Source organism: Macrobrachium nipponense, chromosome 25 (assembly GCF_015104395.2).
Source record: "Macrobrachium nipponense isolate FS-2020 chromosome 25, ASM1510439v2, whole genome shotgun sequence".
Classification (NCBI taxonomy): domain Eukaryota; kingdom Metazoa; phylum Arthropoda; class Malacostraca; order Decapoda; family Palaemonidae; genus Macrobrachium; species Macrobrachium nipponense.
The window spans coordinates 58522593-58536143 of NC_087214.1; the positions used below are offsets into that span (position 1 = coordinate 58522593).

The window sequence follows — 13551 nt, forward strand, 5'->3', positions numbered from 1 at the left end:
TTCTAACAGGTTCCTTTTGCCGTGATCTTTGACCTTGCAGATTACGAGGAAGCCAATGACCTGCAAAGTCATTATTCGGTAACCTTCTTGATATGGCAAACATCGAAAGGTCTAAAAGTGAAATGCTCTCAGCATAAATATGCCATATCAATAGGCTTAATTGCATTGCAGATCATTGGCTTTAGACGGGGCATGCCATTAACTGGGATAATTTCTCAATAATCTGAAGGGTTAAAGATCACCACAAAAAGAATCTGTTGGAATCCATTTTTATTGAAGCTATTCAACAAGGGATTTAAATCTCCATCCTGGACTATACCTTGATCCTTTCCTTATCTCTTTTGCTTAAAGAACGTGCCGCCCAAATTAAAAAAACTGTAGCCCCGCCCCCTTCTTGTTTTTGTATATAAGACTCATGATTTGTGGAACGATTCAGCATCGCCTGAAATGGCCCTGTGTATTTCTGCGAACTCTCTCAAGCGGGACTTTTTTTCCCTGCCAAACTTCATAACAAAGAATAAAAGCCCGGAATGCTACTCCATAGAAATGGGACGATATGCTCTGGTATACCTTTGAATAAAAGCCACATCAACAAGGAATATAAAACTCCATCCTGGATTATACCTTGATCTGGGCAGTTTGTGTATCCGCAGTAAGCAGTTATGGCTCCTAAAATACGACTCCAAAAAACAAGTTGCATAGATTACAAATTTTTCAGCATGGCGAAATCTACCCAAAAAGTGACTTACCTTATCATATTATGACAATTTACAATCCCACATAGAACGTAACTTTTTCTAATGGTGTTACAGAAGCCCGAACTCCTCTGGTTCTTGAGATGGCCACAGTGAGGTACTGTATATTGTCCCGACCCCATTGCGGGGATTTTAAAAGTGACCAATCTTATGTTAGGTTGACACAGGTCAATCCCAAGGGATGTGGATTAATTTACAAACGACCAATAAAAACTCTTCTGATGAATATGATTCACACACTGTCGTTAACCACCATCATGGAGAGTTTACACTCGATTTTGTTCCCTAAAACAGTGGCCGTGGATGATTTCAATAAGTATACGGACCTATATTATAACATCGTTTGAGAATTTCTTCGTAATACAGAGGAGTTCAACAAATGGTTGTACAGGGAAGGGTTGCTTGGGGATTATTCCGGTCTTTCTATTACGTGCAAGATCGAAAATAGACGATTCCTCAAAGATGGAACCAACAAGGTCACAGATCATCCCATCTACATGTGGCGCTGTGGGAATCGCCAGTGTGCAAAGAAGGTATCAGTCTGGCATGGATCATTCCTTGAGAAATCTAGATTGCCACTGGAAACCATCATTATATTGATCTTTTGCTCTACCAAGAAAATCTCACAGTACGTCGTGAGGGAATTTGTTATGCCACTATCGTCGTACACGATGATTGACTGGTATGATTTTTGTAGAGACATTTGTTGCCAGATCCTGATGGCTGATAACATGAAAATCGGTGGTCCTGGTCATGCTGTTGAGATCAACGAAAATATATTTGGAAAACGGAAGTACGACCGTAGCCATAAGGTAGACAGATCATGGGTGTTCGGTGGTATTGACCGACAGACATATGAGACCTTTTTCGAAGTGGTTCCTGCTTCAGGTGTTGCTGGTTAATGTACTTCCAGAAACCACCATCATATCTGATTACTGGAAGTCGTACAACACCATCTGGGATCATTATTTTGTGCACAATGTCGTGAACCACAGTCTTCATTTTGTTAGCCTGAACGACCCGAGTGTACGCACAAATACTATAGAACCACAGTGGTATGATCTCAAACGGAGTGCGCTGCCATGAGACAGTAAGCAGAAAGACCTTTATGAAGGCTATTTTCTATGTACTGCATCCAGAAACAATATCTACAAGATGTTCCATGTTCATTTTGGAGATTCCTGAATTTGAGTAAACATGTCTATCCGTTCAAAAGACGCCTAACATCCCCTGTCTCAGATTTAATTTCCCGGCCAGAAACAGTAAGTCCAGGGCCTAGTGTAACAGATTCACGTGATCCCCCAGCCTGCCTCAAAGAGGCCAAGACTGATGCCTTCATGGTCGTTTGACAGCAGCGATTTCAAATAAGGTAGTTTGAACATTAATTTTTATGTAAGTCTAATATTAGGTCATACCCAGTGCCGAAGCATGTGTTTGAAACTATCTTTAGTCCCAGCCAAATGAACATCTGGATATGCATGAAAATACTTGTTATAGTTTTATCTTTCGGGTATAAGGCAGGTCAGGCCACAGCGCCTAAACTAAGGTTAGGTTGTTTTGTCCAGTTTAGGTAAGGACACGATATACTAGAGAAGTTAAGTTTTGTATTGTTTTGGTTAGGTTGCAGCCAGTGCCGAAGCACGTGTTCGAACAATCTATAGTCCCTATGATGGGCATGTCAGTACATGCATGATGTCGCCATTTGTATATTCAGTGGTAGGTTGGTCTGTGGTAACGAGTAACGTTTTTAATGTCACAGTTATGTGGGGAATTATAGCCCAGTTTAGCAGTGTCTTTTTGTATGTAGAGAATAATTTCCTGTAAGTCCTGTGGTTTGCGCTCACAGAGAAACAATGCGAGCTTGCCAAGAATATTTAAATATGCGGATTAGGTGTGAAGCTCTGTTCCGCCAGTGTTACTGACTGCACAGATAATAAAATTTAGTGTTCAAATCTAATTTCGAGGTAATGTCGGTTAGTAGTAGCCTAGGCTAGCTTGTCCTTTTACATGCAGAGTAACGGGGCAAAGTTTTGTATGCAGAGTAGTGGGTCAAAGTTTTGTATGTAAAGCAATGGGTCAAACTTGTATGCAGAGTAAAGGGTCAACCGTAAATATGTTGATTAATGTGTCTTGCACTGGGAATTGCAAGTTTTGAACGACGTATATACCTGAGAACGTATCCCCCCACCCAAAAACCCTGGTTTCCCGCAAAGGTCCCCATTTACCATTTGATGGTTTTCCTATGCTTTCTTATTATAACGATTAATACACTCTCTATATTGCATGGATTATGTTCCCAAAATCCAATAATCCTTTTCCCATTGAAAATCGACGGTCCACGGATATTCATTCATACTCTTGATCTTCTTTCCTTATCTCTTTTACTTAAAGAACGTGCTGCCCAGATTAAGAAACTGTAACCTAGCCCCCTTTCTGCTTTTGTATATAAAGGCCTGTCAACTTCTATTATATTTAAACTTGAAAGTGTAGAACAAACTATGAAAGTACTTGTTTCAAGTCTCCAGTTTTCACCCACACTTCTACCGTGGATTTAAGAATATATATAATATATATATATATATATATATATATATATATATATATATATATATATATATATATATATATATATATATATATATGCATAAATATATTATATCTTTCCAAGCAACCCACCTCCCAAAGCTTTATAGAATAAATAATAAACATGCTCTCACTTAGTACTGACTGACAAGGATGGACATGGAAACCCTTGGCCCCTTCCTAAATCCTTTATTCTCTCTCTCTCTCTCTCTCTCTCTCTCTCTCTCTGACCATGTGTCTGCTCTCAGAATGTTTGTTTCACATCATGTGACCTTTCGGATTCACCATAAGGAGCTAGGAATTCAAACAAAAGCACATCGAGGAACACGTATCTATAGAAAATGGAAAGCAATTAGAAACATGAAAGGACCGACACAAGAAAGAAGAAGCAAGAGACATACCTGTAAGCAGGTGAGGAAACTCTCCCTGTAGTAATCCCACCTCCCTCAGAGCACCATTTTCCCTATCTTATGGTCTGCTGCTGGACCAGTCTATTTGCAGTGAGCCCATTAACTAAGTCCTACTCCAACCCTATTCAACGCTGAAGCCATCTCTCCTACAAGGTAATGTATTTTATGATACAGATGTTCTTATCAGTCATGTAATTTCATACTCTTTCGCTAAAAAATTTCCGACTTTTGTTCCAAGTGTTTATATCAGCTTTGCCCTTGCCAGTTTAGTATGAACATAACTTGCTCTTATAAGTGTTTTTCTTGTTTGAAAGACTTATGTCCAAGGTATCCGTTGGTACCTTCAGTGTACTGCCTTGTGCTATGCCTGATACCCTGTGACTTTTCTGGCCTTCATTCGTAAACCTCTCAGTTGCAGAGGGAACCTTATTTGTAAATTTCGCTCTTGATTGAGCCTGTGTATGTTGTGGTCCTGCTGCCCCATTAATTCTACAGGGAACATTCAAAAAGATAATTCATTCTTCGCCTTGTCCCTGTTATTTGATTATTACACAGGAATTGCTGCCTGTTAGATTTCCGTTCTAATCATCTGATTGCTGTTAAGGAAAATATATATAATTGAAAGTTATCCTAAATTGTTTATCTACAAAAATTCTTTGATGAGTAGAGCCCTTAGCTCAGTAAAAGCCCTTTTGTTTCTGCATTTTTTCTGTTCAAGTAGCAGTCAGATCCCCGGACTTCATCTGCTAAGTACGTAACTGTCTTTCTGAGTCCCCACATGCCCAGAAATGAGCATTTCCCAGGAACACACACACACACACACACACCACACACACACACACACACACACACACACACATATATATATATATATATATATATATATATATATATATATATATATATATATATATATATATATATTTATGTGTGTGTGTTTTACATCATAACTCTGAAATGCATTGATCATTTTCAACCAGACTTGATATACATATGACTTACTATCTAGAAAATAATATTATGGTGGTAAGACATCACTAACACCAAAGAGCACCCAAGGAGGTAGGGGTGGGAAAAGGCTTCTGCCCATGGACTTAGTAACTAAATAAACTCTGGCGGCTTATCATCCCTGATTTCGGTATAAATATGACTTAATATCTGGAAAAGAATACTGTGGCACCAGAGGCAGTTGGGGTGGGAAGGGGGTGACATGTAAAATTAACTGAAGAACAGATATTAGTGTCAAATCCATAGTTTTTGAGGTCACTGAGATGAATAGTGACAGTCAAAATTCAGCCTGATAGGAATGGGAGGACTGGTGAAAAATGCAGTGCCAAAAATGTTAGGCAATGTTAGTAAAACTACTATCTTAACAGGAAAGGTGAGAGAGAAAGAGAAAGTTTATCGGTTTCGCATTCAGTGCCAGGTTGGTCAGGTGAAATAAATAAATATATATATATATATATATATATATATATATATATATATATATATATATATATATATATATAAATATATATATATATATATATATATATATATATATATATATACTATATATATATATATATATATATATATATATATATATATATATATATGAACTGATTCGATACAGTTTTGAATATGCCTTCTCCGTGCCGAAAATGAGGACAATTATTGAGGACCTGCAATCATCTTCACCAAAGTTATCACTAATCGAATTGCATGTAAGCTTGATGAAAATCAGCTCAGGGAACAAGAAGGCTTCAGAAGAGGCTTCTCCACAATTGACCATCAACAAACAGTAAACCAGATCATTTAGAAAACAAACGAATATAAAATCCCACTAGCACACAGTAGCACTTGTAGACTACACCTAAGCATTTGACTCAGTTGAAACTAAGGAGGTCATGTCAGTACTGGTAGAACAGGGAGTTGACTCAGTTTTCATCAATGTCCTCCGTCACATCTACGACCACGCACCATCATTTATTCGCCTCCACAAGGACTCAGAACCATTCCAGCTCAAGAGAGGAGTAGTCAGAAAAGGTGACACAAGGTCACCCAAACTGTATACTGCCTGTCCGAAGAGAGCTTTCCGACAACTCAACTGGCGAGAAAAAGGAATAAGAATAGATGAAGAATACCTAACTCACGTAAGATTTGCTGATGACATCATTATCGATGGCCCCACCAAAAAAAAAAAAAACCAAAAAGGAAAAAAAGCCTCAACAAATGTTCACTGAGCTAAATGAAGCAAGCAAATCAGTAGGCCTCCACATGAACTTCCATAAGACCAAAGTCATGAGCAATAAATACACTGAAAATGCAGATGACATAATTGAAATTGAAAATTAACAAATTGAGGAAGTGGACCACTACATCTACCTTGGATAACGAAAATCTCTGCATTAAGCCTCCAAAGAGAGCGAAATAAAAAGAAGAATAACCCTCGGTTGGGAGGCGTACAGTGTTAAAAATAAGAAGATTACCATCATCTTAAAAAGGAAGAATTATGATCAGTGTATCCTCCCACTGTCACCTATGGGGCCGAAACTTGGAATCTAACAAAAAAGCTTTCCCTAAACTTATGAACAATGCAGAGGGCACATGAGAGAATTAAGCTAGATCTAACTTGGAAGGATAGAAAAACAGGTATATGGATACGCTAAAAACTAAAGTAAAGGATATCCTTGAAACCATCAGCAAACTCAAGTGGAACTAGGCGAGACATTGCCAGGATGACAGACTGCAGATGTACATCACGAACAACTTTCTGGACGCCACGAGGATACACAAAAAATCTAGGAAGACAAAAAAACCGCTGGCGAGATGACTTAGACCATATCAACGACAGCGGATGATAGAAATCTGAAATCTGCAGAGGGACGGGGGAAGGCCGACAACCAACGAAGGACTTTTGAAGCCTGAAATCATGATGATGATGATGATGATGATTATATATATATATATATATATATATATATATATATATATATATATATATATATATATATATATATATATATAAATTTACACACACATATATATACGTATATATATATATATATATATATATATATATATATATATTATATATTATATATATAGAGAGAGAGAGAGAGAGAGAGAGAGAGAGAGAGAGAGAACACAAACACACAAACAAACTCCTGATTGGTCAAAGAAAACACCATGATCGCTGGGGAGCCGTTCTCCGAAAAGCAAAAAGACTTAGAATTTATATTTGGCTTTATATTTTTTCCTCAGTGTCTTAACTTCCTTTTTCTTTTTCCTTTTCAGCGTTTGAACTTGCCTCGAAAACTCCGTCCTGTGAGCCTCCAGCATTTCGGAGCAAGACAGCGGAAGCGTAAAGAAAGTTTCGGGAGAAAGTTGGCCTGGGCAAAGTTTATATGACTCCCAAGCCTGAATATGACAAACTTTGCAGAGTTCATTTTCCTACCAGTAATATTACGGCGAGGTATCTGTAAATAACTTACAGTAGAAGCTAAGCTCGTTAAGGCTGTCTACCTTCCGCGCTGGGGAAAGTTATCTCTGTAGCCCAGAGCTCTGTCTTGAAGTTCTTCCATATTATTTGAGCTTGATAAGAACTCATGAGGAATGTTTTGAGCTGGAGATGCTTCCTAAGAATAATTGAGAAGAAAATGAAATCATAGACTCTTATTATTACTTGATAATATAATACAAATAGTGACAAAATCGAGGTGCATTAAATATTGTTCATAATTTTGGGCGGTCGTTGTAATAGTCAAAGAAATGGAATAAATAAATAAATAAAGCTAATAAAAACTGCCCACACAAACATGCTGTAAAAGAATTTTACTTCTCCAACAAACTCTTAATACAAGTAACACGTAGTACACTACATACCTGCATTAAAATCTGTAATCATTCTTTAAAGCAGACAACGTATATGTTTATCATTATTTATCTACTTTTGATATCTTAGTTTTTAACTAAGACGTTAATAGTAAAATTGATTAAAAACAACTAAAATTGCCAAGACTTGCGCTAAGCATAGATATACAGACTATTTGGGTAAAACAAAGCAAATCTTTGATGTCTACAGTCCCACAGTCCAGGGTGGACTATAGGAACCAAAGCTAAATGGAGCTAAGTGCAATCAGGACAAACGGATATTCGCACCTCAGTTAATCCTGATTGTTCAAACTATTTTATACACGTTATGAAAACGAACCATAAATGCCGTCAGATTTTCCATAATTAACTTTCCAAGATGGCTAACGAGAGTTTTTGACCACCCTTTGGGTATCATGCCAATGTTCCCAGCAGCGTACCTTATAGATCTCAAGGTGATGAAGCGATTAATTCCAGGTGAAATCTGGGTTTATGTGAAGATGTAATAAACCCATTTTGCCTCGTAATAAATGCTAAGAAAATGACAGGCAGATCAAGTATATCACAAAGACAACTCAACCCCAGTTTATTGACGTCAAACATGAAGTGTCTAGTAATATGATAAAAGCATTCTTTCAGGAGCTTTCATATTCGAATGAAAATCCAAAATAAATGCAAAATTCTTTTCAGGATTTATCAAAACTTATCAAGATATAGCCAAGAATCAATACAAACTTACTCAGTAGCCCTAATATCGAAGAAGAATAAAGTATGTCTGTCCTTTTTTTCAGAGCTTTCTATATTTTTCAGTAGTTCACCTTCATTACACTTTTGTAAGCTAGTCTAATCGATTTACTTTTAAAAGATTCATAATTAGATGCCCAAATCTCTTGCAAAAGTCTTCCTGAAATACTGAAAATCTTATGACTGACCAAACTGTAAACTTAGAAGTTTCTGAGTTCTGATAATCTCTCCCATAAGAGCTTGGGTGCGTTCATACTTCAGTAAAACTTGTAATGAACACAACACACACCTCATCGCACAAATATCATAAACAGGCTGATTTCAAGCCAAAGACTAAATGGTTAATTCTCTTCTTCCAGTCATTGTCTTGTTTTCAAGCTGTTAATGATATGTATGCAATAAGTTACTGATGTGTTTTTATGGATTATTTTACCAAAGTTCATTTACAGATAGAATGAAAATTAATAGCAATTTGACATGAATAGGAGGCCGCACTTATACTTCTGCAATTCTTTGCTTTGTAATCAGGTCAAACATAACACTACTGAAGAAACGAATTAAAGTCATCCATTTCTTGGGAAAGCCTGAAGTCTGACAAACAGGAGATGAAAGACCGAATGCATCTCAAACAGTGGATTAGTTTCGGTAATGGAGGACCATCAGACTCCTCCAGGGTCAGAAGAGCTCTTCACCAGAAAGAATTCTCGAACTCTAAAGTTGTTCTTTCTCTTTGCCTAATGACTTTTGTTCATTTCTAATGGAAATAATCCACCTTCCTTTTTCTTTTATTTTCATATTCACGAAATGGAAAAACAGCTTGAGATAGTAATTTTGCATATAAATAAACAAATAAATAGATAAATAAATAAATGATGGGGGTGCCAATGTTTTTCTTTTTATACATCTGTCCTGTTATCCTTGTCTCTGCATTCTACTCTGATATAAGGAAAGCAACGAAATTGAGATACCATAACAACACTGTCTGTTGGTGGAAGAAATAGATAACATGCATGTTTCTATAGTTGAGTTTGATCTCTGTTTGCAACTGAGGATAAGCCAAACATTAGACATGGATCCACACTACACTTAAACATGGCACAAACACATGTTCGGGAACTTATCTCAAGCACTGTAGGTGGAGAATGAGCCTTTAGCATATACAAAGATTAAAGGAAACCCTTTGTAGGACAACCAAATTACTTTACTTATACTCGCCCTGTTTGTAATGCTTTTGCTATGAGGTAGCAATGTGCGATATTGACCTTTACTGTAGTGTGGACGCACCTGCACTCGCGTCTTGTCTGATAGGCCAATAGGTTTTTAATAAGCTTTTATTTAGTTTGAAGTGTTGTCTGTTTTTCCGGGTCAAATCCTGTAACTCAATTTTCGACCTGTTCCCTTCGTCCACTGGAATTGAAATTTTGCATTGATTCTCAATCCTGGTGACATTACAAACGTACATGATCAGTAGGTCAGCAGTGACCTTACAGCGAGTTCTCTCAACATCTCAGAATTTGTCTGAAGCTCTTTAGATTTTTCATACATTCTTTGACTCGGTCGATTAAGTTGATAACTATGGACTGCTCAAACCTTCTTTAGCTCGATTTCATTAGTTATGATCATATATTGGTTAAAATTCCTGTCAGAACTAAAATGTATTAAAACAAATTTCCAAAAAGCTTTCATTTAAAGCTTTTGTTTTTGTAGACTTGATTAATTGCAAGAAAATTCCTGGTGTGTTTAAAATGATTTTCTTTATTATTTAATGCATTTTTCTTAATAACTATTTGAAACAAATTTTTTTTTTTTTTCATTTTAGTCTTGACAGAAATTGTAACCAATTTATGAACGTAGCTAATTAATGAAATGGTGCCAAAGAAGGTTTGAAAGACCCATAGAGTTATTAACTTATTCTACCGAGTCGAAGAAGGTATGAAAAAATCTTGAAGTTCTTTTTCCTATTAAATCCTGAAATATTGGGAGAGGTCACTGTAAGTCACTTGAGGTCACTGCCGAACTACAGATCTTGTAAGGTTGTATTGTGACAAGAGATTGAGTAACCATACAAATTTCAAGCACATCGGACGAAGGGAACAGGTCGAAAAATTGAGTTACAAGATTTGACCCAGACAAACAGTCAAAAGCTATCAAACGCCACAGAGTAATGTTAAAGAAATTTTGCTATTTTTCTTATTACATTTGTTGTTGTATATTTGTGTTCATATTATTTTACATAACTAATTTAGTTGATAGCATAAAAAGATAGAGTTAAATATTCGCATTCATTCGTTGTAACCTTTAAAAAGTTTCTTGGGAAGCAAAATCCGAAAGAAAATTGACTCCAAGACAAATCTGTTAGAATTAAATCTTGATCTCATTGAAGCACTAGGCAGACAGAAATAAATATTCATAACAATGAGCAATGATTCTTTAACTTTTTAATGGCAATTTTTTCCCAGCAATTAATAAGTTTTTAATACAAAATATTTCTTTATATCGAATACGATATATCAAGCGATTATAATAATTCATGGGAGTTGGTTAGTCTTCATTTTAAATTTAAACCTCATGTCAGGGAGAACAAATACTGCTAATAACGGGTGCATTTGGTGGAGAACCTTGGGGCCTGACAAATGGAGGCGAGGAGAGACCGAATCCTCTTCAGACAAAGAATTCGTTCCAGTAATGGCGGGCGATCAGACTCCTTTAGAAAATAAAGTATCTACTCTCTTTCTTTCGAGGGACCCTCCACAGCGTTCCAGGAAACCGCTGCTTTCCAATTTACGTTTTTTTTCTTTGAGAGAGTATGACTGAAAATAATAATTCTGTTTAATAGTCGAGAAAAATATTATAGTAATCGTTTTTAATTATAACTGTTATTCCTAATGTCTATCCATGTGACTCTGCCGTTCTCACTCTGCTTTTCATTCTCTAAAGAAATAAAATGTTAGGCAAATCGACCTCAAATGATCATGCTGAAAGTTAGTAGCTGACATCATACAGCAGTGAGGCTGACAGAAATGATAAAAAATTTGACCATGCACTTGCGTTAACAAACATTTATTTTGGAGGTCATCAGAAGGCAGAATCTCGAAATTTCAAATGACCATCGATGATTTTAATTTTCTCTGAATATCTAATGTAATTGGAAACATTTATACGTGTATAACTGGGTATAAAAAAATGCTTTACAATTATTACAATTATTACAGACTGGAAAACGCTAGAGTAGTCATAACAAAATAAATACACTTTCTCTCTAATGTTTGACTTTTTTAAAAACTTCTTTTATCATGTTCTTGCCAAAAACATTCAAAATAGCTTGTGCATTGGTAATCCGTGATTACATTGAAAACTTAGCACGACAATTCGATAAGTCAATTTTGGACATCTGGAAAAGGACATTTCTCTAAACCTTAGTGATGAGATTTGTCTTTTAGCTACAGTTGAGACAGAAGTGGTCAGAATATGTCTCTGTTCGATGATCTTAAGAAAGCTATTGTCCGTCTCTTTTCAGTCATTATCTTGTTTATTATATTTCCTTAAAGATACGTCAATACTGCATTAAAACATCACAAGCTGGTTAAATACATGTCAATGACTCTTTGTGAAATGTCAGTGACAAGTTGCTGACATGTATTTATTGGCAGTTCTCAGTTGCAAACGGTTCATTCTCCACTTCAGGATGCTGACTCTTCTTCAACCTATTAGTTATATTTATGTGAACTGTTGCCGGCATGTTTTAATGACATGTTTTACTTTGGTGTTAATGCAACCTTCATTTTCTTGTGATTTCTTGTGACATTTACCATATTGTGTAATTCTGGATTCTAAACGTTTAATAAAATCCGTAACGTTTCTTCATTCTAAATCTTTTGCGTTATGCCACGTTATAGCCAGCGTGAACGGATGCTGCAGAGAAACCGGATCCAAACTTAAAATAGGACCTTCATTCTCCTCGTCTCTCACATTCACAAAGTCAACCGATGCATTTGGGGAAGAACCTTCCTCAGGCCAGGAGGACTTCTTCAACCAGAAGGTTTTTTAACTTTTGGTGTTTCTTTCTTTGTTATTCTCTTTCATTTACTCATAGGAAATCGCCACTTTGCTCTCAGGAGGACTGCATGGAGAAATGAGTGTGCATAGGACTGCAGGATAGAATGTGATGAAGATTTCTTCGAATAAAGATGAATCCCTCTAGTCTACGGATCCGTTTTCCTTTATGTCTCACTCCTGCTGGAGAGCTGAAATCGAAAGTAAAAAACTGGGAAATATACATAAAGTAAACAACAGAGTAAGCATCTTATACTCATGTTTATGTAGCCTTGTTTGCCTAATTGAGCATCATCAGAGTCACTAACCTATATTTTCGTGCGAGTGTTTGTAGTTTAGTTCTACATAGGCTAGTTCTAGGCAATAATGGAACTCAATAAAATTCATTCTTCCCTAGTTTTTTATCAATATCTTAATGTATATTGTATTCATTGGAGAAACAAATCTACAGCTATGTTGTCATACTACATACATTTAAATTTAAAACTATAAGGATAGCTCTCGGAAAATTTGTTCGGTTCCCCTTTTCAATCCTACACGTTGATGTAGCACTCCAAGCAAGTAAACATAAAGGGAGTCAAGATAAGAGACTTGTTTATGAACTATGGAACCGGTCGTCCAGTATAGATCAGCCAATGTCCAGTCGTCTGGAATGTCAAATTGACCCTTGTCCAATGTTGTCGTTTTGATGGTCTACAACGGCAGCATCGGTTACTAGATGTAGCCGAGTTACCTGAACGGGAGAAAGAGAGGCAACCGCAGCATCAGATGTGGCTAGAGAGACAACACTATCATAATGGTCTTTATTCTAAAATATTTAATATATTTCTTGGAAATAAGATTGTTGGTTAATTTATCTTCATGTGTGAAAAAAAAAGTTTCCTCCTTCCATAGATAAACAGTTACTATCTATCGCCGCACCCTCCACAAGTCTTCTTATGCCAAAAATCTTTACTTCTAAAAATCACTTTAGATTCTGCCCAATTTATGCGGTGATCAAGCTGAAGACTGTGGCTAACTAACACATTATTTTCCGCATCCAACTGGTATGCTCTTTTGTGTTTCCCAATTCTCTACCGCTTCAGTGAAATATTTAGCGTCACATGCTGAACAGGGAGTTTCATAAACACCTACATGTTTATTGTGAT

General features: G+C 36.5%; 1 protein-coding gene across 1 annotated transcript; it reads left to right on the forward strand.

The window, feature by feature from the left end:
• Positions 1-5640: 5640 nt before the first annotated feature.
• LOC135199083 (uncharacterized) lies at positions 5641-7144 on the forward strand. Its single transcript, XM_064226999.1, has 2 exons — positions 5641-5886; positions 7031-7144. Exons 1-2 carry the CDS (start codon positions 5641-5643, stop codon positions 7142-7144), a joined length of 360 nt encoding a protein of 119 aa, XP_064083069.1.
• Positions 7145-13551: the final 6407 nt, after the last annotated feature.